The 26,647-nt window shown below is 40.1% G+C and overlaps 1 protein-coding gene across 1 annotated transcript in view; it reads right to left on the bottom strand.

The window, feature by feature from the left end:
* Positions 1-26,647, bottom strand: part of GALNT5 (polypeptide N-acetylgalactosaminyltransferase 5) — a 42,541-nt gene that overhangs the window by 1,345 nt on the left and 14,549 nt on the right. Inside the window, exons 2-9 of the mRNA XM_045479886.1 lie at positions 25,446-25,612; positions 23,814-23,933; positions 15,226-15,361; positions 14,521-14,640; positions 12,194-12,311; positions 10,877-11,200; positions 5,701-5,781; positions 2,433-2,594 (exon numbers count right to left, since the gene is read on the bottom strand). Coding sequence (XP_045335842.1) covers positions 2,433-2,594; positions 5,701-5,781; positions 10,877-11,200; positions 12,194-12,311; positions 14,521-14,640; positions 15,226-15,361; positions 23,814-23,933; positions 25,446-25,612 — 1,228 coding nt within the window. The remainder of the gene's footprint in view (positions 1-2,432; positions 2,595-5,700; positions 5,782-10,876; positions 11,201-12,193; positions 12,312-14,520; positions 14,641-15,225; positions 15,362-23,813; positions 23,934-25,445; positions 25,613-26,647) is intronic.

Below are 26,647 nucleotides of genomic sequence, written 5' to 3'. Positions count from 1 at the left end.
CATTGTCATCCTGTAGGACTCTGGTAAGACGATGTTTGAGTATGCTCAAGATTTTGTAAAGGAGTTGGCCTTGAGCAAAATCATCCTGGATTATCTACAATGTTCTGCCAGTGGATTATAAAGTGGTAACTGAACAACTTGTCCCCAACCTAAAGACATTTGATGAGGGAACCAGTAGTGGAGGGTCATTCCATGCCCCAGTATTTAGAAGCTACCTATGAAATGATTTCCTTTTAGGTGTCCATAATCCAGAGCGTTTGGGTGGGTGGGCTTAGAGAACATCTTTGAAATGCAGGTTGGAAATGTATCATTTTAACAATGCATTGGTATTCAGGGTCAAACTCACTATTACCCTACTTCCTTCCATGAAGCTCTCAACTCCTAATGCTAAAAGAAAAGATATGTTCTTGTTACTCATAGTCTTATTCTCCATTTCTCTTAACATGCTTTGGAGGATTCAGGAGGTTTAGTATAAAAACTACCAAAATACTGAAAAAATAAGGAAGGCTATTATTAAGATATTCGTCTCCATAACATCTAGCAGCATGGAAATGGGGAACCGAAGGCAGAAGGCAGCTATGTGGCATGATACAAAGTCACAGGCACAACCAATGTCGGGAAACAGCTATCCAAGTTTTGCTATCTTAATTAAATTACTCTCTTTACAAACTGGTTTACCATTTAGAGGGACCAAAATAAACCTGTATAAAAATCAGCTAATGAAGGCTTAAGTTCTCAGTGGGGTCAAGCCAGTTTGTAAATAAGACCTATGTGATTTAAGGGCTGCTTACTCCTAAATATTTTCTCACCAGACTGAATTTTTTTCCTGGTAACAGATTCACTTCTGGAGATGAAAAATGTGTTCTCATTCTCATCCTTTCTCTCCCCTGCACCCACCGCCTCCCCCAACACCTCCCCCATTCCCCCACCACCTCCTGCTTTTTTGGCATAAGGTTAAGGAAGCCAAAGAGAATATTCAATAGATGTTTATGCATTTTCCCAACACCATGAAATATAAAATTAGTAACTTGTACACTAGTAATATTTCATTTTTCTGAATAAGTCAACAAGAGCCATTATCACTAACAAGGAAAAAAAATGTCCAGAAGGAACTGAAATATAACAGAGAAAATTAAAAGGGAGGAAGGTTGGGAAGCGTGTTGCTCAGACCCTGGTTTTGATCCTGAGCAGGAAGAAAACTATCATGAAGGGAGTGGTCACTGGTTGTGACATCAAAAGGAATGGAGGCACTCTAAGAAGAAAAAGAAGCGTGCTGACTTTGGGGACAGGCTTGAGCAAAATGATGGTCTTCATGCATCCAGTACATTTTGTGGATTTGATGGCTACTTGCTAGTGAGATAGTAGAGACTTTAGGAAGGCCCTCCTGAAACTATTCTTGTCACCCCAAGATCTTACACCAAAGCTTACGATTTGATATCTTGTTAAAATAGAATTGGGGAAGGGGTGCCTGGGTGGCTCAGGCAGTTAGGCATCTGACTCTTGATTTTGGCTCAGGTCATCATCTCACAGTTTGTGAGATCAAGCACTGTGTCAGGCTCTGTGCAGAGAGCAGGGAGGCTGCCTGGGGTTCTCTCTCTTCCCCTCTCTCTGTCCCTCCATCTCTCTCACACACATACATGCACTCTCCCTCTCTCAAAAGAAATAAATAAACTTTAAAAAATACCATTGAGGAAAACTGTCAGGACTTTGAGAATGAAGAAGATATAGCAGGGGTGGTCTAGGAAATATTAACAGCTGGACCTCTGGACAAACACCCCCAGATCTGTAGCATGGGTTTATGTAATACTCCCATCATGGCTTGTTTCAAGCTACCAATGTGATGTCATTGAATGTGAAGTTAGCGCACAATTAGCTCCTACAAACTGGTGGGAGCTGGTTCCAACACCTGTTGAGAGCCAGGTCTCTGGTAACCAGGGTGGGGGATGAGGAAAAGTCACCCCTTGTGGAAAGGAGGCAGAATGCCAAAAAAACCGGATTCATCCTAAAGTGCAGGCCTTGTAGAAAGCACGCTGGTTCTCGTTTTCCCCATATACTCGCCTTATAGACTTTTCTGGTGACCATTGAGAACCAGTTCTAGCCCATAAGCGTTATTTTTGCCGTTGTTAGTTGACTGAAGCAAATGACTTACAGAAACAAAGATGCTGATAGTAATGTAACCAAGGAACCCGGTGACTTATATTTAAAACAACCTACCTGAAATAAATTTTGTAAAAGAAAAAGAAGGACTTGCCAATTTATAAAAAAAAAAAAAAAAAAATCTGTTTATCTCTCTGTATGAACTTTTATATTGCCTCGATCGTCACAAACACATTTAAAGGTTCTGAGTGAGGAAGCCGACAATGAGAGTTTAATGTCCCCTTTAATTGGAAGTTGGATTTGTGATAAAGAAGAGGTACAAATATTTTGCTTACCAGTTCCGGATGAAAGACTGATGTTGATTTATGCAGCCATTTTAGCCCTTTGTTTCTGTTATCACAAGGGTGCAGCCTCAGGGCCCCGGTATCAGGGACTGGAGCTAAGCACCACTCTCCATGTTTAATAAGTCTTAGCCAGGTATAATTAAATTGCTGAAGCTGTCGGGAAATGAATAAAGAAAAGGTCACTTTCAGCAGCAAACACAGGTAGGGTCTTTGCTTCACAGTTTTGTTAGCAATGGTTAAGGAGATGGGCACTCTGATCAAATGTTTTGTACCCAAATCCTGGTATTGCCACTTCAGTTCGGACAGTACGGGCGTGCTATTACCATATCGCATTTCATTCTTGTCATTTTTAAGTTGGATAGCAACAGCGTGTATCTCAGAGAGTTGAGGTAATGACTGCTAGGTGTTTATTTAACACACAGTAAGCCCTCAATAAATGTGAGTTGCAATAATAAAAATTATTTAGTGCAGTTAGTACATAGGCACAAACGGAGGTCATTTCAGGTAACTCGGGACCCCAGATAAGCCTGGTGTTCTGAAGCAGTGAAACATTCAAACCACCTGCAGCCATTAGGGCTACAAGGAGGTCTAAGTCACAGCCCGAAATTACTTTGGTGGAAATGATTATGCTTCTTTAAGAGTATCCAGATTACTGGACTCCTAGAGGCTTTGTAGGAAAGGCCCACAATCTTTCTTAAGGGTAAAAAATGTTTCTAATGTAAGCAATGTCAAAAATCTTTCTCTGCTGATAGCAGAAAGACTCATCGGGCTCTGCTCTGTTAGCATCCCCTAGTTCCCAAGAATTACTCTTGGAGAAGTCCAGTTTGGGAGAGTTGCTGAAGTCTAAATTAATACTGATTCAGGTATTGAAACCAGGTTTTAGATTTTTATAAGTCCTTTCTCCAGTTGTTTACAACCTAGTACTATCTGTCTGGTCAATTACTTTATGGCTCTTGGTCTGGGGGACGTCTGTTGTTTTGCACGAATATAAACATAAAAAATAGACTTCTGGTAAAATCTATCTAAATGTTTTTATCTAGTGAATCATTTGTAATGTAACTGAGATGTAAGTTAGATTATCACACTTGTCATTGGGTTAGACCTCACCACTCAAAGGGTACTCCCTGGACCAACATCAGTATCACCGGGGAGGTAGTTGAAACGCCTGACTCTCAGCCCCATCATGAACTATTGAATCGGAATCTGTATTGTAACAAACTTTCCAGGTGATTTGTGTGCACATTAAAATTTGAGATGCATGGTCTTATGCCATAGTACAAGGAAGTGAGGTGGCTACAAAGAGAAGCTAGATGTTACCTTTAGAAGGGACATCTCAACTGGTTGGAAAGTTAAGTGTTAATGAAAAGCTAATAGGGGACTTTTTAGGTAAGGTGAAGGATAGAGCTTGGTGGTTAATCCTAGAAATTTATTCCTTTTGTGCTTTTTTTGGATGAATGTTATTAACTGGCTTGGTATAAAGTTTAGTTAATTCGGCCCCAGATAAGTTAACTTCCTCCAACTTTCCCTTACTTCTTATTACTCAAACAAACTATAAGAAGCAGAAGCTAAAAATGAGTAACAAGACAAAAAGGGAGATGGGTGTTTTTTTTTTTTTTTTGAAAGCAGAGGGCTGCATATTCATATTTTCACCTCCTAGTATCTCCTTGAGAGGCTCAGTGGTTATCCAGACTACAATTTGGGTCTTCAGGTGAAATACTGGTTTAATCAGGCATGGAAAATCACTAAAATGATGAGTCTTGAAGGACTGAGTTAAATAATATTTTGCTTTCATATGATTCGGACTACTTGTGGTTTTATAATTTATGACTTTATTTCCTCTCGGAATGGTTAATATGCAAGTTGTGTATTTCAAATGATTTTTTGACACATTTCTCTTCCCTCTACCTCCCTTCTTTCCTAATTAAAAAGAGAGTTCCCTTAGCTTCAAGTTTATAATCCTTAGCTGAATTATAGCAACACAGATGACAAAGATGCCTTTCTTCTAGTAGCAGCTTTGAATTAAGAGTGGAGAGGAAATGTACTCAAAAATATAAGCAATGTCTTGGGGTGCCTGGGTGGCTCAGTCGGTTGAGCGTCTGACTTCGGCTCAGGTCGTGATCTTGCAGTCTGTGAGTTCGAGCCCTGCATCGGGCTCTGTGCTGACAGCTCAGAGCCTGGAGCCTGCTTCGGATGCTGTGTCTCCCTCTCTCTCTGCCTCTCCCCAGCTCATGTTCTGTTTCTCCCTCTGTCAAAACTAAATAAACATTAATATATATATATATATATATATATATATAGGCAATGTCTCTAAGTCAAAGCAAACAAGTAAGTCTGGGCAAGCCTAGATTGTCATCACAAAATAATTTCTCCACCAAAGTGTGATCTACAATTTTAGGAAGCTGCATTGTACTCATGTACTGATGTTCCTATGAGTTTTATTTGGCACCCAAACCAATAATATCCCCACAGAATGAGAATGGGTAGGGGACGCATGTTGAAGAGGGAGGTCCCATCACTCAGAGCTCACCTCCAGCACTGCAGAGTCCTTGCCCTGTGCTCCTGGGCCCTCCTTCCTCCCCTATCCATTGTGTTCTGAGTTTGTCAGAGATTTGTTGAAGGGTTTTCCATCATGGATCATGGATTATGTAATTTGCATTATATATGCAAATTACACATGCTCCTTTATATGTATGAGAATGGGGAGGAGGGGACAGAATCAAAACAAAATTTCTCCCTTAGATTATTTAAAAATATGTTCTTCCTTCATTTCCTTTATTATTTTATCTTTATATGTAACTTTTTAAAAATTTTTCACATTTCGTGTCTTTATCATTATAACAGTGAACATTTGTGGAGCACTAAGTGTTAAATATCGTTCTACATGCTTCATCGGTATCACATAATTTGATCTTCAAACCTGTTTTAGGGGTAGGGACTGTTATCACGACTATTTACCTAAAGGTTAAAGGGTTTGCAAAGTTAACACACTTTCGAAAGCAGTGGAGCCAGCACTGGGTCCCTGGTGGGTTGACTTCAGTACCCACACTTGTACTCCCTTGCTCGCTGTCTGTACGTTTAGTTGTGGGCTCTCTTATCGCCAACCGTATGATTATGTAGAAATGTATAAATTCATTATTGTTTGTAAAAGCGAAAATAAATTTCTCAAGCGAGCAGTAAATGTGCCATACCCTGCACTTATCACCTACACCTGGGCCGTCTATCCACTGCACCTATGAGAGAGAAAACCCAGGCCAGGTACCTTGCTGCTTCCGTCACAGTCTTCCAAAGTGGCTGTGGTGTTTTCAATGGAAATGCATTTGCCCAAGGCCACATTAATAAGCTAGGAAGCAAAATATAAAATATGCATTAAGAAAAAAATATTTTGAAGTAGAACAAGACATTCAGAAAACACAGGCCATAAAACTATAATAAGGTTAAAAGATAGTTAAGTTGATAGCTTAGCATTACTTAGCACTATACGATTTTATTGGTTGCTATCTCTAACAGAGACATAATGTAATCTTGCTAAAGTACAGCTTCAATCTGTCAATTTAGGCCTATGATTCAGCCACAGAGCCAACAAACAGAAGCTTTTAATTAACCCTTGCCTGGAATGCTGAATAGGGAATGAGCAAAAGGTAGCATGAGAAGTAGTTATTTTCTTGTCTCAAGTTTTTCTGATGCATACATTAAAAGTCAACGCACATTCTTGCAATTTAATCAAACCAACAGTTATGGGCTCTGTTCCCTGGCTGACCCCTCCAAGCTATTTCACTGCTTAGGCACTGAATCATAGATAAATGGAGTCCTTCAAAGAACAGCAGAGTCCAGCTGATTCCCTGTCAGAATCTTCCTAATGACTCAGGCAAGCTACAATTCATTATAGGAAAGTCATGAAAGCTAGTACAGAGCCAAGCTTAAAGACACTATCTGGCAGGCCCCCCAGGTTTTTAGTGGATTTACAGGGTCAAATATGGAGGCAGCTTTCTATAAGTCACCATTTAATGCAGAAAAATGTTGATTCCCTTGCCCTCTTTGACATCTTGGGGAAGGCTAATGAGATGGTGAGTTAATAGGGCAATTTAGACTTCTTAGATTTCTAGAAGAGCTGTGTAGAGTCAAATCTACACTCAGGAAAGCCTTCTGAGCTGGGAGTGGGGGGAAAGTCTTTGTTGGCAGGGACACTATTTGTGCCCTTTCCTGTTCTATCGTGCCTAACACAGAGCTCTAACTCCAGGGTGCTTTATGATGCAACTGTCCAGCTCACAGAGTTGTGAGCCTTCATAACAGTATGCTCACTGGTTGGTCCTCACTTTTACATGCATAGCTTAGGTTGCAAAAAGCAAGGCAAATATTCAGGGACCACCAAATGCAGAAAACAAAACAAAACAAAACAAAACCTTTTAGCAAGTGGAAAAATCACAAATACTGGTAAGCAACGGACTGATATTGTAAGGACAGGAGAAAAAACTTGGGCATGGACAAGCCAGAGAGTTGGGATTGCAGTCTTTCACATAAAGATGGACAACTGTAGACCCTCACTAGAATGGTGTCCTGGGGAAAACAATTTACCCAGTGGCACAGGGAGACAACAGGGAAGCTACATTCTCCCTTGGGAATCTGAACCTTGCATTGACCTTCATTTGGGTTTGAGATGCAAGTTGAACTACTTGCATTGGATAGGAACTTTGACAGACATAAAAATAGTGCCAGGGTGGTTACTTCTAGGGTGGCTGGCATGGAAAAGAACTCTAGAAGGACAGAATTTCCATCAGAAATCTCCAAAGAAAGCTCCATTCACAATTTAACGTGACAAATATGGGAAGAGACAATCCACCACTAGTTAATGGAGCAGTCAGGACACACAGAAGGAATCAACTTCAGAGAAGAGATTTAATAAGAATGCACTGAAGGAGGATAATCCTAGAGATTAAAGAAGGGAAATGCGATCCAGTTGTTGTCTGGATTTTCACTGAGATAAATATAAACTTCTGTATTTGTGGATTACTCAGAAAATACCTTCCCACGTGTTTGGAAAACTCTGGCTTCACTACAGCTGAACAGGTTGGACTGCTCCAGAACCTGGCAGAACCCCTAGGACGGTAATGTTTAGTTGTCTGCTACACGAGGGAGTGCAGTGTGTTTGCCAAATATATTTGGCCCTGGGATCCTATTTCTGGCAGCACAACTAACCTTGCCCAGAGCAGTGTATGGGAACCCCTGGTTTAACTGATTACTTTGTATTTATTTTGTACAGTCCCTTCTGCCAAACATGGAAAGGCATTGGATGGAAGGAGAAGATTTTTCTTTCCCTTACTTACCACTCCCCCCAGTTCTCTGAAGATTTGTTTCCCTTCCTCCTGATCAGAGATTTCTGGAGAAACTGCTTTTCTTCATGTATAAACGATTTATGAAGTGCTAAGGGGTTGTTATTCTTTATTGACTTGCGAATGGTTTTAAACATTGACTTGTATTCAGGGGCGCCTGGGGGGCTCAGTAGGTTGAGCATCTGACTCTTGATTTTGGCTCGGGTCATGATCCCAGGGTCATGGGATTGAGCTCTGCCTCAGGCTCCATGCTGAGCATGGATCCCTGCTTGAGATTCTCACTCTCTCCCCCTGTGTCTCTCTCCTGCTCATGCTCTCTCTTTGTCTCTCTCAAAATAAATAAACTTAAAAAATTATATTTGTGTTTTTAATGTAAACCATTTCAATCTTTTTTTTTCACCAGGCAGTATGTAAATTTTTCAATTGTTTTTCAAAATCTATCCATTTTGAATTCTTTCGTTTTCCAATTTAGGAGGTGGAGTTCCCCACAGTTTATCACAGCATTTGCTAAACATTAGGCTATAGACTGCTTACTAACCATTTAATCCAATGTGTGTAAAGACACATTGTTAGTGAGGTTCTTTTATTCATCAAACATTTTTGGTTCAGCAATAAACGATTGGTTCTTATAAAAAAGAAAAGAAAACAAACAAAAACCTTTTCACTGGATTTAAATTGTAAAATATTTTCTTGGGATTTTTCAAGACTCTCCAGCTAAAATAATGGTTCAGTTAATCTTAAGTCTGAAATGCCTAGTGAAAGATCTTCTTCTTTTTTTTTTTAAGTGGTAATAATACTCCCTACTAGTTGCTTCAAAGAGAAGCCAGTGGCATCTTGATTATAATTTGTCTGAGGAAGGCAACAAATAGAATTCAAAAAAATAATTTAAAAATATTTTGTGCCTTTTAATATATTATAGCTCAGGCATCAGCAGGCTGTTCATAGAAGAGCTCTTCAAAAATTTCATGGGAACTCTTATACACATTAGCCTCACATAGGAGGCAAAAGGTAGTTTTTTAGTTCCCTCTGGTGGTTAAAGTTCAGTAATGCTCTTGCTGAGATTCTGTGTTAGGACAGAATATGGTGAGAATTTCTTTTTTCCTTACTCAGGAGTTGGAATTAAAAAAAAAGTGTCAGTTTATTTTACAGACAAATAATTTGAATAGTGTATAAATCCACAGTGTTCTCCCTAATGAGTTACCTAGAAAAAAAAATATCAGGATAAACCACCTGAAATAGCTGTTATTCTATTTTGACCTATAAAAATGATCATTTTATACTACATTATGTTACAAACAGATCACTTTTACTATTTGTCAATTGAATTTTCAAGTTTCCTCTTTTTTATACTCTTCCAGGATCTTCCCTACACTGGGAGAATGGCTCTACCACGTCCTTGCCATCAGGAATTTTCCTAGACAGAGAGTGATTGGTTTGTGTAATTCACCTTCTAGGGAGAATTGAAAAAAACATGGCCTAAAATAGCAGGCTTACTGATGGTCAAGTCTGAGAACCTCTTGCATGAAGAAAAAGAAAACTCTGAAAGAAAATAAAATAATGCTGGGAATATTTATAAATAAAAATTAAATGAGAAAGCAGTAACACGGATTAAACATATACATGACTGGGAAAAGCTCTAGGTCAAGTCTTGACTAATCACCTCTAAACCCATTTTATGATAAGTATCCTCACGTCTTGCCATCCTCTTCGAATTAAGCCCCACTCCTAGAATGGGTTTGGAATGGCTTTCATCCAGTTTCTCTACTTTCTTGCTTTAGTTCATAGATTTTGTACTGTGTCCAACCTGTCTAGCTCAGTTTCTTCCTTTTTGGTGCATTATGTTGTGCCCTGGAATTTTCTCTGTCATTGTCTTTTATTTTCAGTTCCTGTTTGAAATCTGTGAAAATCTAATTAAATCATGTCATCCCAATCTTAACCCTACTCAATAGCTCCCTATTACATTCAGGAGAGAGAAGAAAGAGAGAGAGAGAGAGAGAGAGAGAGAGAGAGAGAGAAAAGGAAAGGAAAGGAAAGAAAGGAAAAGAAAGAAAAGATAGACAGGGGGGAGGTGGGAAGGAGAGAGGAAGGAAGGAAGGAAGGAAGAAAGAGAAGGAAGGGGAAGAAAGAGAAGGAAGGGAATAAAGAGCAGGAGAGAGAGAGGGAGGGAGGGAGGAAAAAGAAAGGAAGTAAGAAACAAGAAAAAGAAAGGAAAGGGAAAGGAGAATCCTTAGTCTGCCTATAAGGACCCATGGGACCACTCTTCCTTCCTCTCCCTCTTCATCTGTTGCCATTCTTTCCTCCTTCACACCCTGACAACATTCATCTTCTTTCCAGTTCTTGAGTGCCTAGACAGTCATCTAACTTAGAGTTTTTGTACAAGGGGCATCCTCTGCCTAGGGCTCTCTTTTTTGAAGTTTGGCTGACCCTTGTCTTTGAGGGCTAGCATTCAATATCTCCTCAGAGTTGAATATTCTAGCTTAGAAGAACTGGTCACTAGGGACCAGTTCCCTAAATTAGAGCCATTTTCCTTTTTATTTAAGCGTTACATATTTGTACATGGTTTCCCTTACTCACCTTTAAGCTCCACAAATAGGCATCAAGTCTACTTTATACATATTTACCCTATAATCCACTTCGGAAATACTGTGTGGTTTATTGATATCCAGTAGGTACTTGCCGAATTAATCAATGAATGTAGCTGCCTAAAAGCCTCCCTCAAGTTCACCTATATTTAATCCTTAACCATGCTCTGTCTCATCTGCCCTCATATTGGATATTTTTTTTTAAATTTTTTTTTTCAACGTTTATTTATTTTTGGGACAGAGAGAGACAGAGCATGAACGGGGGAGGGGCAGAGAGAGAGGGAGACACAGAATCGGAAACAGGCTCCAGGCTCTGAGCCATCAGCCCAGAGCCCGACGCCGGGCTTGAACTCATGGACCACGACATCGTGACCTGGCTGAAGTCGGACGCTTAACAGACTGCGCCACCCAGGCGCCCCTTGGATATTTATTTATAGTGTAATCCTTCATTCTTTTCCACACTTTTTCAAGAGTTTTTAAATTTAATATTTATGGACTCACAATTTAACTTGCTCCTTGAACTTACCACACCATTAGCCCTCACAATGGGAGCCTTCAAATCAGGAAAAACATTCTCCAAATACCATTTGAAACTTTTGCATTTTAGTTTCTTTCGAAGTTTCCGTTGTTCGGTGAGGTTTCCAACATCTAAGCCTTGGTCTATGAGGTGGTCCCCGTGGCCATAGAATAGCTCCTTGTACTCATCAAGCCACACCTCAGCAACCCGCACCAAGTTCCGCTCTACTGTCTTCATCCGGTCCTTGGGGAAGGTATATGGATTGTCATTTCTGAATATGTGGCCTACTCGGGAACAGGGAATGATCTCAATTTCACCACCACACATCCATACCTGTAACAGTTTGATAGGAAGCATCAATTATCACATGACTGCCCACAATTCATGGGCAATTAGCAATGACAGGAACCACCTGGTGACCACCCCCCCCCCCAGCTTGAAGTACTACTGTCAACGTCTAAAATCTTTTTCAATGGTTTCAAATTAAGCTCAACAGGTTTATTTAGCTTTGTACATTGCTGTGGAGCATTTTAGGATTCGTAAAATATATATTGTTTTCCTCCCTACGCTGCAGTGTACATCTTTTTTTAATAAAGAAATTCTCACAGAATCCCAATGTATAAAATATATCGTATGAAGTCCTGCTTTGGTTGGATCAGGGTAAGGAGTATATATTTCCTTTTTTTTCTTTCAATTTTCCCTCCTTACATCTTGGGGTGATCCATATAACTTAACGGAACACAACTTGAAAATGAGCTCAAAGTAATACCCCTTTTACTATATACCAACCCACTCCCTAAGAAAACAGTTGCCTTTTGGATTCTCTTCACTCTGGCTACTGCCAAGGATTTCTTAGGTGTTGATCAATGACCATAAATACCCAGAGCTGTCTGAGATGTCCAAAGTTGCTGCAAGATCGCCTGTTGATGGCCTGCTCTAAAGGCACTTTTTGTACCTCTGTCACTTGCACTAAGATGACCCATTACTGAATGCTTTCATTACTTCTGATATATCAGAAAAATGTTCCTGGAGATATTTGGTATGAAGTATGAATCTCACATCATTTAGGTCAAATGGCAGACAATATTCCCTCTATATTCAGATGTAGAAACAGTGTTATAAAATACTAGGGAACTCTGATAAATTTCGTGGGAGCTATTGGTTCTTCCAAATTCAATCTGGAATAGAAAAACATTCATCTAGAGACCCTAAAGTTTCTGTGAAATTTCTTCCCAGAGACTGTCCCATAGCTGATTATGTTAGTAAAATGAAACCAAATGATAAACTCTTAATTGTAGAAAGAATTTGAGGACCGCTTGGTAATACCTTGAATGAGAGCTCCATATTTTCTCCACCCCAGACATCAAGCCCAGGGTCGTATGTTCCAAGTTCAAAAAAGTAATTTTTATCAATGGAAAATAGTCCACCCGCCATGACGGGACACCTACAAAAAGAAATGTTTGTTTTTTTAAACTTGCATGTCATGCGAATTCAACTTTTTAGAGTGGGTCCCCTGTGCAGTTGTGGTGGAGTTAAGAGACATTTCAAAATAGCTATCGAGGGTGGGGAGGTCTTGGAAAGGAGTCACAAATAGCACTGAAGTGATCAGTTCCGTGGTTCATGGTGGCAGAGATTGATTGGAGTTAACAAAGATGGGGTTTGGAAGTATGATTCTTATTGTCTTTACTCTCTGACCAAATTCTCCGAATATGTTATTTTTAAAAATGCTTGTTTAGTGCTAAGGGAGTACCAGGCACTGCTCTAAGTATTATATATATATACACACATACATATACGTATGTATGTATGCGTATATATGTATGTATATATGTGTATATATATGTGTATATATATGTGTATGTATGTGTGTATATATATGTATGTATGTGTGTGTGTGTGTATATATATATATATATATATATATATATATAACCTCAGACTTTACAAAAACCCTGAAACTATATACCATTAAGAAAGGACAACACAGAAAAGGTTAGAAATGTTCCCAAGGCCACAGATTAGTATGATGTACATCTGGGGTTCAATTTAGGTGGTCTGGTTTGATGTTATGATCTCTCACTCCACCACACTGCCTCAACTGTAGACAGACTTAACTGACAGCTTGTTATGTGGTAAACACTTTTTAAAGCATGTTATATAATCAGATTTAATTCTCAGATAATGGAGGTAGCTACTTCTATTAGTCTTAACGCAGAACTGAGGAAACAGAGATTCGAAGAGGTTAAGTAACCTTTTAAAGCTCACGCCATCAGTCAATAGTACAGTTGAGATTTGAATCCAAAGAGTCTGACTCCAGATCCTTCATTACTGTTATAGATCATGGGGGATAGAAACTACACTTGAATCAGCAGTAATCACTTCCCATGGTGTTAAGATTGAGCCAGCTGAAAGGGGTTTGTGTGGAGAGCTTGCCTTGTGTTTAGAGTATACAGCAATCTCAAGGGTAAAATAATTCCTACCCCACACCTACTTCCCTTCCCCTTAGGCACATATTCTGTCTGAATGACAAATGTCCTTTCCCGTCTATCCAGAATGCGTTCTCTTCCCAACGTTATGTTGGATATAATCTGAGCTCGATCAGTACATTGACCCTCCAAATGGGAGTCTGAAAAAGGCAAAGATGTTCTTTAGGTGTGGGATCAGAGCAAGAGTGTTACATTCAGGCAGATATGGATTTGAATCCCAATTTGTTCTTTTACAAGCTATATATCCCTGGGAAAATTATTTATTTTAAGGCTCAGTGTCCTCATCTCTGTAATGGCAATCCTACCTACCACCTTTTCTAGGGTTATAGAGAGGGCTAAATGCAGACTGCTTAATAAATGATAATAAGCCTACTTGACTTGCTAGGAATATCAATTCTGAAAGCATGGCACCTAGCAAAGGATAGGGGGTAAGTTCTGAGAGATAATGCCACAATGCACAGTCTGGGCTGGGCTTTCTCTTTACATTTGTCAGTTCAAGTTCTCTGTCCAACTGGGGAGTCTTTGGGACTCCTGCTGCTCTGCCTGAGGCTGGCTTCATGCAGGTCTAGACTCCTGGGGAAGTGTTCAGAAGTCTTCACTTTGACTTCAGGTCTAAGCTGTGTTCTTCAATCCAGCTTCTCTAGCAATAAAACCCCACTTTCAGTTCATATCTGCTTCTGTTTATATTTCTCAATTCACTTACAGAATATGGCACCCCTCCCCCATGGAAGGGGTAGGGTTAGACACCAAAAGAAAATCCTAACAATAGTTATTATTACAATAATACTTTTATTACTATTATTTACTCTTCTAATTTTTACTCATGTTGCCTTTAATGTTAGGTGTGCTTATATAGCATTTATGCAGCATATTCAACTAGCTTATATTTCTTAGGTTGTAAATCCCAGGGAGAAGGAATAGTGTTAGCAAATTTCTCTGGATTCAGGGCTGAATAGGGTGTAATTGACCATTTGAAAAAAATGAGTTTTGGTAGTGGGAAACTAATTTCTTAGGGAAACTTTGCTTGCTTTTGATCGTCTATTGGCTAAAACCATAATTCTTGATGGTCTATAAAACGACGGGAAATACTTGTTTCGTGGGATTGCTTCCCATGCCCTTGCAAAAAGATACACGATTGCCTCCTAATCTTAAATCTCACACGCTTACCGTATTATATCAGTTTCTTTAATTCTGTTTTTTGCAACAACATCTGGAGGAATTGTTCTCCAACCAAAGTTCATGGGCCACACGAAGATGCCTCTTTGAAAGTTGTCCACTGTCATGTAACTAATCCAGGAAAAGAACACAAATGCTGCTTGAGATCATACACATATACTTGATCAACCTGACACCATGTCTTGTTAAAATGAATGAAGCAAGTGCTTACACAAATGACTCGAGATTATCACAAACTTTTTATAACATTTCAAGAGAATTTATGAGTACAACTTGCATTAGTGACTAATTGGCTGGATTGCTTGTTTTTAACTTCCACTTTTCTTTTAATAATGTTCTGGATATTGTTGAGGGAAAAAATTAGGAGCATATGTATATTTCCCGCAAAAAAGATGAATGAATCTTAAGGGAGATAAATATTTTGGGGCACAGCTGAATAGAAAGAGGAAAGAACTGGACAATGGGTATTAGGAATTCTTGGTATTAAGGGTTAAGCATTTTGATGATCAAGTAAACAATTGGATTGACTTTCTCTGATCTCGACATATCTATTATGTGTTTCCATTTATGTAAATGGATTAACTGTGTATTTCTCAGATTTGTAAAAGTGTGCAGCCTAGGAATATGGCCAGTACTTTCTGCTGCTGTTAGTAAATGAGTCACTTAGAGGTATCTTGTGGAATATGACAATATTACCTCATATCTTTATCATTGATGACTTCGATTACTGGACAGGCTACCTTCTTTCTACTTAAATAAACTCTTTCCAGAAGAGGTTCCAACCAACCAACGTTACATTCCACGTGAGAATCTAAGAATGTCAACACATCACCTAGAGAGCCAGAAAAAAAAAGTTCATTTGAAAAAAGTGATATACTGAGTGTGTGTTTGTTGTGTTCAAAGGTCTTGGAGATTGCTCCAGAAAGGTGATTGCAAAGGCAGTACATTGTAAAGGCCGGAACTATCACTGAATTCCTGGTCCCTATATTTTCATTCTCTCATGAAATAAAAGAAATTTTGTTTCTGGAAGCATCATTTTTGTTTGCAAAAAAAAAAAAAATTGATAAGCCACTTTGAATGGGTAGCCAAGACTTTGAAGGGAATCCTTAGTATTAAAAGGGTGGCTGCTTTGTCTCTTCTAAGGAGGGTGGGTCCCATTACCCTGGGGTGGGGGTGGGGGGTCTGTGGAAAACTGAGCTTTGTTTTTCAGAAGACCAGGCAGAGTTTGATAATCCAAGGTTGGCATCAGAAAGGGGAAATACCATTTTGCATAATAGGAGTACAAACAGGCAAAAGGGGAGGAATCAGCAAGGCTAGAAGGCAGTGTGGAAGGGCTACAGGGGTGGGAGGAAGAATAGGGAATAGGTTAATGGGTAGAGAGTTTTAGTTTTATAAGCTGAAAAGCATTCTAGAGATGGGTTGTACAACCGTGTGAATATACTTCAGAGCACTGGACTGTGCACTGAAGAAATATAACTGAGACGGTAAATTATATCACCCGTATTTTACCACAATAAGAAATACGAGCGTGGCAGGAGAAAGAGAAAAGAAAGAGAAACTTGGAGGCTAAAAAATACTCATTAAACATCCTTGTTCTCCTCTTCGTTGTGTGCAGCAGTACTTTCAGCTCAATAAAATTCTAAGCAGCATCTACATTGTTCCAAATGATTTATGCAAGTGGATTGTGTGTGTGTGTGTGTGTGTGTGTGTGTGTGCGTCTAAGATTAATAATAACCTGAGGAATCTGAACTATGACGGAAATCCTATGTATCCTTTCAGGCCTGACCAGAGGCAACCACAGAAGCTTCTCTGGCAGGCCTCGTGGCGGGAGGCCGCCCTCTCACACCAGACACGGTCTGCAGCCAGCGCGCCCCAGCCTCTGAAGGGAACTGCAGTCAAGAGCTCAGGCCCTCCCTCCCACTCAGTGGACATGCCCTCAGCAAAGCTGTGTTTCCAGTCCACATTCTTCGGTTTTCCTCCACCCCGAGGACCGAGGACCGCCTCAGGCCAGGAACTCGGCTTCACCATGTGGGAGATGGGTAGATCTCCAGCACATTTGCCTCCACTCTGATTCAGCATTTGGTACTTTCCCACTCCTACCCCTCTCTTTTCTCTCACCCTAGCCCCCAGGGCTATAAAACAGGAGGAGTCTTTTGTTCTGGGCTCCTTTAGGCAGTAAGACGATCCTCACATCTGCTCAATCCATCAGTCCATTTCTCTACAGGGAAGAATGGAACATTGAGGGAGTCAGCACTTTTCTTCTGTTTCAATTCTTACTTACACTTCTTACTTACATTATTGGAGGAAATGATTAAAGACTTGAGCGTTACTTTCATTTTGTCTTGTTTGAACTGACCACTCTAATACCCGGCTGCCCCCCCCCCCTTAGCTCTTGACTAACCAGTAATAACATCAGTTATTTTCAATTAAGTGTTTTTTTCTATGCCAGACAATGGTTCTAAGCATTCTACATGGCTGTCTTGTTTAATTCATGCAACAACCCTAAAGTATAAGTCTAATTTTTTTTTTTAATTTTTTTTTCAACGTTTATTTTATTTATTTTTGAGACAGAGAGAGACAGAGCATGAACGGGGGAGGGGCAGAGAGAGAGGGAGACACAGAATCGGAAACAGGCTCCAGGCTCTGAGCCATCAGCCCAGAGCCCGACGCGGGGCTCGAACTCACGGACTGCGAGATCGTGACCTGGCTGAAGTCGGAGGCTTAACCGACTGCGCCACCCAGGCGCCCCAGTATAAGTCTAATTTTTAATCCCACTTCGGAAATGAGATGTAGGTCTAAGTTTTATTCCTTTTGAAGAGAAACAAAAACTTAAACTTTTCCAAGTTTGCACAGCCAAATGGCAGCCTGATATTAGAAAAGAGCTTATTCCATTGCCTGTGTGCCTAAAAAAAGAAAGAAAAAATGGCCAGAGAGAGGAAAAGCTATTAGACCATGAAGGCTTGAAGTAAAGGCAGAAGACAATAGCAGGCAAAGAACAAGGTGAAATTAGATACCTGGATGATAGATCATGATCCACTAAAAACTGTAACCAACCTCTTAATTAATGGTTCAATATTTTATCAATTAACTGATCAACAATGGAATTTTTGAAAGAGGGTGAAGAAACCGAACTTAGCCAAAACGTTGGTGAGGCATGTTCTTGAGAAGTCTCTTTAGGCAGAAGTGGGTTGTGCTAGACCAAAGTCTCCGTCCCCGCTCATCTTCAATTGTTGGGACACAACGGTTATAACTCCTGATCATGCTGGGGGAGTCTTATTTTCAGAGATTATGGCTCGTTTGATAATGAAAGATCATTATCTCCTAAGGGTCTCCCCTTGCACAGCCCGCTCCCTGTGTGTGAAGGTTCACAGGGGCCATCTAGTGTGTAAGGTATGTAAGCATGGTCTGCTAAGGTCCTACTTGGTATATATAACAGGTGCAGAAGACAGTCCCTTTCTCTTACTACTTATTTTTTTTAATTTAAAGTCAAGGTAGTTAACAAACAATGCAGTATTGGTTTTGGGAATAGAACCCAGTGGTTCATTACTTACATATAACACCCCAGTGCTTATCCCAACAGCTGCCCTCCTTAATGCCCATCACCCATTTAGCCCATCCCCCCCACCCATGTCTCCTCCAGCAAACCCTTTGTTCTCTGTATTTAAGAGTCTCTTATGGTTTGCCTCCTTCTCTGTTTTTACCTCTTATCACTGCTACTGCTGGTCCATTTAAACCAAAGAGCAGTCTCTACTAGACTGCCTGTTCCAATCCTCAGGATACGCTTATAGGGTCAAAGAGTCTGGATTGACTTTCTCAGTCCTTGGTGGTAGCTAGATGGGTCCCCAACCCTACATTCACTTCCCACCTGGCCCAGATCCCCATACAGATTTTCATTCACTTGTTGCCAGGACCCAAAGGAAGCAGCCTCTGCCCAAAACATAGACTGGAATTTTATACTGTTTTATTTTGGGCAAGAAGAGAATCCTCCTATGCGTGAATGTCATTGCTCCATTTTCAGACACTTTTTAACTTAAAATAAGATCTCAGGAACTAGACCAGGGATCTGTCTATGTTGCTGGTTAGGATTTCCACTTGTGGTGGATATGGTCTGGGGACATTTCACGCACTATTCCTATCCTGGAGAGTCACTGTGAAATAGACGTAGGACTGAGGTCACGCAGCTCTGCTTTCCTTAGCCACACTGGATAAGTCACTTAACCTTTCTGAGCTTTACCTAATAGAGCTACTTCTAAGATCTACTTAATACCTAAATTCCTTATAAACGGCTAGTATTGTTACTGTTTGTCAATGAGTATTTAAGCAAGAGCTCAAAATAATCTTCTCTTGATGGCCAACTGGCAGGTTTTTCTGTTTCCTAAGAGTAGGTCCCAGCAATGTTGGATTGTTTGCAGATGGATTTGATTGTAACTTACTTATTTATTTACTTTTTGACCAGCCCAGAGATGCTTAATGTGCCTAAAGCTTTGGCTTCTTGTTGAGTATGGGCTCCCAAATATGTTTAGCTAACCAGCTTGGGATATTGGTGCCAGCACCAGTTAGTGTTGGTTTGCTGTGTGTTGGGTTCCTTGAGGAATGTGAACCTGTCTGGCTGTTTAATTTTCATAATAATTTATAAATGATGCTAAGGAAACCATCTGTTTTACCTGCAGCAAAAAACAAGTTGTAGAAATTTACGGAAGGATTGTTGCTTTTCAGGAGACCTCAGGGTTGTCCAGGAATTAGATGCCACTTTAGTCCACATACTTAAAGTTAGCCAACTGATTCTTTGGAATGCTCATAGCAATGTCAAATATTTCCTAAATGCCATTGTTATAAAGGAAATGAGAATCTGATCTCTATTCTGACTCCCTGGAGTGTACTACTGAACCTTCCTGACTGCAGACTCTTCTTGGCAGGGCAGTAACTTGCTCTTTCATTCAATACTAGCATGAGATCCTGGAGGTTGGCTTATACACTTTGCACCTCAATCACTGTGTCTCTTTTTACTTCTGTGGCTTCATACAGAACATTTTCCCTAGAGATCCATTGACCGTGGCATACCCTTCAAGTTGTTTTTTTTTTTTTTTTTTTTTTTTTAATTTTTTTTTTTTCAACGTTTATTTATTTTTGGGACAGAGAGAGACAGAGCATGAACGGGGGAGGGGCAGAGAGAGAGGGAGACACAGAATCGGAAGCAGGCTCCAGGCTCCGAGCCCTCAGCCCAGAGCCTGACGCGGGGCTCGAACTCACGGACCGCGAGATCGTGACCTGGCTGAAGTCGGACGCTTAACCGACTGCGCCACCCAGGCGCCCCCAAGTTTTTAAATCCTGTTTGGCCAGTCTAACTCCTCATTCTCAGGAAATAACTGATTGGACCTGGACCTGATCTTTTTGCCTGAATCAGATCCAGATGAAGGACGTATCGTGCCCTGAAAACTGAATATGTAGTGAACATTGCCAGTTGTCAGAGAGTTACTGTTTTTCCCTTAATATTTTGTATTATGTACTTTCAGAGAGTCTAATAATACCCTGGGACCAAAACAGGGCCACTTGACCAATTTTTGCAGGTCCTTGGATCTTTGATCTCATCCTTCCTTGTCTGTGGTTTCCCCTTCCTTTTCTCTGAATCCTAAAGGGTAAATCTTTAGGAAATCATAGCTATTAAGGTCTGTCAGATTTTGGATTCAGATTCTGGTCCTTCATCTCTTTGTTTGGCTGAGGCAGTCTAGAGACATTTTCTGCCCTGATACCTTTGCTGATCTCTGATTACAGAGACTGTTCAGGTCCAGGGCGTCTCCTACTAATGCTCTATTTGTGATGGCTGGGGAATGCTCAGAGGGGAGTCTGGGAGAACTCACCAGGTTGACCAGCCTTGCTCAGTCCAGACCCTGAATAGTCCTTGAATTATTTCCTCACCTAAAGCTGGTACAGGATTCTGAATCCCCTTGAATTTTTCACAGGACTCAAGTACACTTCAGGGCCCTTGGATATATCCTTGGACAAAGCCATTACTAATCCCATTGAAACATACCTTTCTACTTCTTCTTCTACGATAGTTTAGAAGCAACTCTTCATTAGACAGTGACAAGCAATTAAGATGCACCTAGCTGGACTTTCCAAACTAAATTTGGGACCCCTTAGCAAGTCACTACCACAACATAGTGGGATTGGCCAGAATCTAAAAAACAAATAAAACAAAAAGAGAAGATACTAGAATTTGTTGCACATGTTATTTCATGAAATGTCTATTGTAGTTATATGTGTAACATAGGTATGCAGTAGGTTCTGATGCAAAATTTATTTCTTAACATGGGTTATGGTCAAAATAGTTTTAAGAGTTACCAGACTAAAATTGAGCTAATGTGCTCGAGAGTATTAGGGACAAAGAGCCAAATTTACATTATTACATTTGGATTTACTAAATTCAAAGAATGATTTGATGGCTGTAACCGTAAGTACTTGAACAGGCCAAGTAGGCAATTGCTTTCACCAAGTTCATTGCACCCCATCTGAAGAGGCCTCCTGTGTTGTCTAACAGTATGGACTATTGCGGAGATCATCTCCAGCATGCGTCGTGCTCCATGCAAGGCAGAGAGAAGTTTTTATAAGCATTGCATTTCTGGTTCTGCACTTGGCAGCTTTCTCTACATGGATATCTCATTTTCATCTCAAATTTACATGAACAAAATTGGAACTCAACTGCAATCCCAAATCTGTTCCTCTGGTTATGAGGAACATCCACCAAGTTGCTCTGATTCCAGTCCTAGGGTTTTTTGTTTTGTTTTGTTTTGTTTTATTTTTTGACTCGTTTCATTATTACTCTCTTTATATCTTACTTGATGACAAGTCCTGTGGGCTCCATATCCACAATATATTCTTACTCTGACCACTCCCTTCTTCTGTCCTAGTACCTCCCTGGTGCCTGGACAACTGTAATAGCCTCCTAAATGGTCTCCCTACTTCTTCTCACATTTCCCTAATACCCGTTCTCTACAAGGCAGCCAAAGTGGCTTTAAATTCAGTCAGACAATTTTATTCACCTGTTTAATGTACTTCATTGGCTTCATATTATACGAAGAATAATGCCTACACTCCTCAGATGACTCATAAAACTTTGAGAAAGCCTGCCTTTGCCTTGCCCCCCAAATGAATCTCATACCACTCTCTTTATGGTCAGCACCCATCAACCATAATAAACTTCCTTCTTTAGCTTGAATAGACAGAACATATTTCTACATCAGGACATTGTGCTTCTTGTCCCACTTGCCTGGGGATGTTCCTTATCCAGATCTTAGCCCCGAACTTGTCAGTTTGGACTATTTCCTCACTTCCTAGTTTTGTATCATTTGTGGGTAATTACTTCCCAAAAGAAGTCAAACATGGATTTTTACTTAATTTTTCAAATGCAGTCTATCATTAAGAATCTTATCTGTTCCTGCAATGTTAATTTTAGTGTGATGTGTTTTTTGTTAGTTTAAAATTTCCATTACAGGCCAAAGAAATTTGTTAGCAAACCAGTGGGATGTGAAAAGTTCCAGATTTGTGGTCTAGTTACAAGGTGGTGTAACTCAGGTTAGTAGATAATTTACTATTAGAACATGCTTAAATACAAGCTGGTGGAAATCTGCAATGCCATGGCTTACAGAAGAGAGTGATATCTAAATGTCTAGAGGCAGCAAAATGTAGTAGGTAAGACTGAGGATTCAGAGTTTTCTGGGTTCCAATCCTGCTGTATCACTTACTAGCTGGGAGAACTTGGGCAAGTCATAACCTCACTGTGCCTTTATATCTTCATCTGTAAAATGAGGAAAGTACTTGTACCTGCCTCCTAGAGTTATTGTGAAGATCAAATCAATTAGTCCAGAAAGTGTTTAGAATGGAACCTGGTATGTAAGTTCAGCTATTATCATGGCGTACAGGTCTTTCCACAGCAGGATGTAAAAATGAACCTATATGTTTGGCATTAATGTTAGAGTACTCATGAGAGAAAAGATTTGCCTCCTCCCTTTCACTCCCCAACACCCACACACTAAAAAGAGGTGAAGAAAAGAGCATATTGCTCTTGGGAAGGTAGAAATTGCTATCAGAAGAGCAGACACAGGTCAGGGAAGAGAGAAGTAAACAATTCTAAGTTCTCAAATACAGATAGGATCAGGCCAAGACAGTTTAGGCTTGAGGGGGCTCCTAGTGATCAGATTTGGGACAATTTGAGTACCATAAATAAATAAAGGAAAGAAGGAAGGAAGGAAGCTGATAACATACAAATTGAATTTTTGAAAGCATAAATTAATAGTGGGGATTTCCCTATAAGAGGGAAAGAGTAGGGAGGGAGAGAGGGGACGTGTGGGAGAAAAAGAAGAGGGAGGGAAGGCAGAAGAGATGAACAGACCTCAGTGCAATAAATGATCCAAGCAATGATCATCAACGGGTGCAAAACCATTGGGTAAAATGTAGGGAAAACAGAGTATTCACGTGGATCAAAGTATTACCTCACAAATTGCTTCTTACTCCCCAAAGAAAAATCTGACTGTCAACATTTTAACTAAGTGCTCAAATTTACCATCACCAACAGTTGGACAACTTCACATCATGTGTCGCTTGATTTGAAGCCATAAGCAGTACGCAAGTCCTACCACCTACAGAGTAGAATTCTATCCAGTATGCACGCCAGAAATGTTTAGCCTGAGTGTAACATGAGGAAACAGTGAGGAAATTTCGGAATGTGGTCAGATGTTCAGAACAAATGGCCTGGACACTGAAAAAAACACAAGTCAGTGATAAGTAGGGTGTTTTCTACTCTAGATTGAGAAACCAAGAAGAGTAAATAACCAAATGCAGTGCATGAAACTTAATTAGATCTTAAATTTCGAAAGACAGAAGCAACTATTAAAAACATTTCAGGAGCAATAAGGGAGTCTGAAAAGAGCATAAACCAGACGATATTCAGATATGAAAGTGTGCTTATCTAATAGAATGTCTCTATTTTTTCAGAGATGCCTATTAAGGTACACAGAGTTGTAGGGTCATGATGTCTGAAAATTCAAAAGTTGAGAAAAAAAAGTGTGTGTAAACAAACGTGTGTATGTGTGTGTGTGTGTGTGTGTGTGTGAGAGAGAGAGAGAGAGAGAGAGAAAGCACATATTGCAAAAAGCTAAATATTGGTGGAATGATGATGGCATTATGGTTGTTCCCTGCAGTATTATTTCAAATTTGCTGTATATTTGAAAATAAAAAAGAAACTAAAACAAAAATATAGCCAAAATACAAAATTAACAGCTTCTTACCTGTTGCATTCTGTGCTCCTGCCAGCCTGGCTCTTATTAAGCCGTGTCTCTCTTTGAGGTGAAGAATTCGAACTTTTGGAAACTGAGACATGTATTTATCCAGATTATCTTTTAGGTAGTCTGTATCACAGCAAGAATAGATAAGGAAACACTTTGAGTAACTAGATCGGGATAATACTAGCAGTGCCTCCTTAACACCAAATTCTAGAAACTCTGATATTTACTATCGTCGATAAATTTTATTCCTTGGGCCATGATTTTATTTTCTGATGTCATTTTCCTGGATAGGTTTTTGTCTGTATTCAATTCTCTAAGCTATCTGTTTCTTAAATCTAAAATCCTTTTCAGGGTTGCCAAGTTACAGAGGAGGGCTCACCTATTCTGAGTATTTGTCAGGACAGGGCAAATTTGCCTTGAAATAAAATAAGCTCAGGTTTCTGTACAAACTTCCCAGCTTACAAACCAAGCCAAGTCAAGACCCAGGCAGAAGGCTAAATAAACATTGTATGCAAATTGAAAAATTTGTGAAAGAAAGATATTGCAACTGCAATTGGTTAAGTCCACTGTCACTTCCCTACTATGATGCCCTCTCCATCATACCTCTTTTGTCTTGTTGGGTGGCCAAAGAGGAATCCATCTAAAAGAATGTTGTTGGGGTTCTATGGGGTATATTTATATGACTTGCAATCACTTCTATGTGTAATTAAGCTATTGACAGATATTCTAGGTAAGAATGGCTTCCAAAAGTACTTCTGCTGCTCACTGTCCTACTAATTTTGTGGGACTTTTTCTTTCTTTCTTTTTTTAATGTTTATTTATGTGAGAGAGGGAGAGAGCAAGCAGGGGAGGGGCAGAGAGAGAGGGAGACACAGAATCCGAAGCAGGCTCCAGGCTCTAAGCTGTTAGCACAGAGCTTACGCAGGGCTCGAATTCATGAACCATGAGATCATGACCTGAGCCGGATGCTTAACTGACTGAGCCATCCAGTCATCCCTGTGGGATTTTTTTCTTAAAGAGGACCCTGAAACCATCTAAGCTTTAGGTCCCTCCAAATCTGGACCTGCCATTCATACAGAAGACTATCATTTGCTTGGTGACTAGATACTATTTCTTTGTATGTTCTCAAGGCCCCTTCTCAAAGTTTTCAACCAGTTTTTCTCATGGATTTTCCCTGCTCCCGGACCTCAGTGTGATTCTGGTAGGCACTTCTGAGGCTGATGAAACTGGCCCATGTCATTGTGGTCATGATCAAAGCTACGTTGTTCTATTAGGGTTGTCCTCTCTTTGTTATTCGCTAAAGTTTTCTGAAGTGGGTCGCATTTTGGAAATTTGTGGTGTGGTGGGAAGGGGACTTCAGGTGGAAAAGGTCCACTTACGTACACAAATTATGTGATAACCCCAATAGAGAGATTCTTCACTTCTTCTGCACCATAGTGGATTCTGCCTTTGCACTCTGTTGAAGCTTCCTCTGTTTGGTCCTATAGACAATTTGTCTTCTCAACACTTAACATGTAATGTGCTTTGCTCTTGAGGAAGAAACCACAGACCGTCCATACCTTTGTTTTCCACGGAGTCTAACTCTGACTTGTAACATATATACCAAAGTTTAATTTTCAGGAGTGTTTTTCTTACCTTTGGTGCTGAAGTCATCCACCAGAAGAATCTCCTTGATGAGGTGCGGAGGAGAGCGATTAAGTACACTATGAACAGACCTCAGCAGAGTGGACCACACTTCATCCACAAAGCACATGATGACACTGGTGGTCGGGAGGTTGTTGTGAACTAGCTGCTCTGCACACCTGGGCCAGGACACAAGCAGGGCACAGTGATGTGCTAACAAGAGCCATGGGATGGTTTTAAAAGTCACAGAGTACAATTGTATGTATATACATATAGACTCACACGCTCTGTTTATCTGTGGGTATGTCTATCTGTTTTTCTATCTATCTGTTCATCCATCAATCCATCATCTACTACATATATCAGTGATAATTTTATCATGTATCTTTCTTGAGGAAGGGTATAAATAAAATAAACCGCAGAGGAAGAATAACCAGTAACAGTAGTTGCTATAAAAACAATGCAAGCCATGAGAAGTTCCTGTGGAGGCATCTCGTTGTAGTGGACAGGACATAGGCTTTATTGGTTAGACACTATTTTGAATCTCAGCACCAATATTTCTCAGATCTTTATCCTTTGATACCATACTTAATATCTCTATATCTCAGTTCCTTCATCTTTAAAATTAGGTGAAAGTTCTTATTCAATAGAGTTTTACGGTCTAGAAAGAATGCACATAAATTGTCTAGCACAGTTCCTGGCACAGAAATTCACCAAATGGTAGCCACTGCTATGCTAATTAGACCATATACCACAAGAGAACACTCCCACGTAATTAATGTTACCAAGTAGCTTATGATTGCCCTGCCAACTGGCCTCCTGCCAAGTGCCAAAGGAAATATTCTTTTTCTCACTCTGCACGTGAATGCATGTATGGAGATATATGGAAATATATAATTAAACTCTTCATCTTCCCTATCTACTTAGGGGTTACTTGCTGAGACTCTCTGTGCTACAGAGTAACCACAGTTGAAATAATTTTGCTGGCATAGAGAGGAGGATAAGGCTCCAGTGGGAGTTGGTATTCAGGTAGGTTGTAATTAGTCTTGGTTTTTTACCTTGCCCTGCAGTGCCTACTGCCTCACTGCTGGTTTCTTCCATCCCCTGCCTGTGCTACACTTCTCAGGAGGGTGCCCAGCAGAACCTCACAAAGAATATTCACCATCCTTCTAACATGGCTACTGTTAGTAATGTCATAATTAAATTATGATGAT

Source organism: Leopardus geoffroyi, chromosome C1 (genome assembly GCF_018350155.1).
Source record: "Leopardus geoffroyi isolate Oge1 chromosome C1, O.geoffroyi_Oge1_pat1.0, whole genome shotgun sequence".
NCBI lineage: Eukaryota > Metazoa > Chordata > Mammalia > Carnivora > Felidae > Leopardus > Leopardus geoffroyi.
The sequence above is the reverse complement of the archived record's forward strand: the minus strand, read 5'-3'. Positions and strand labels throughout refer to the sequence as shown.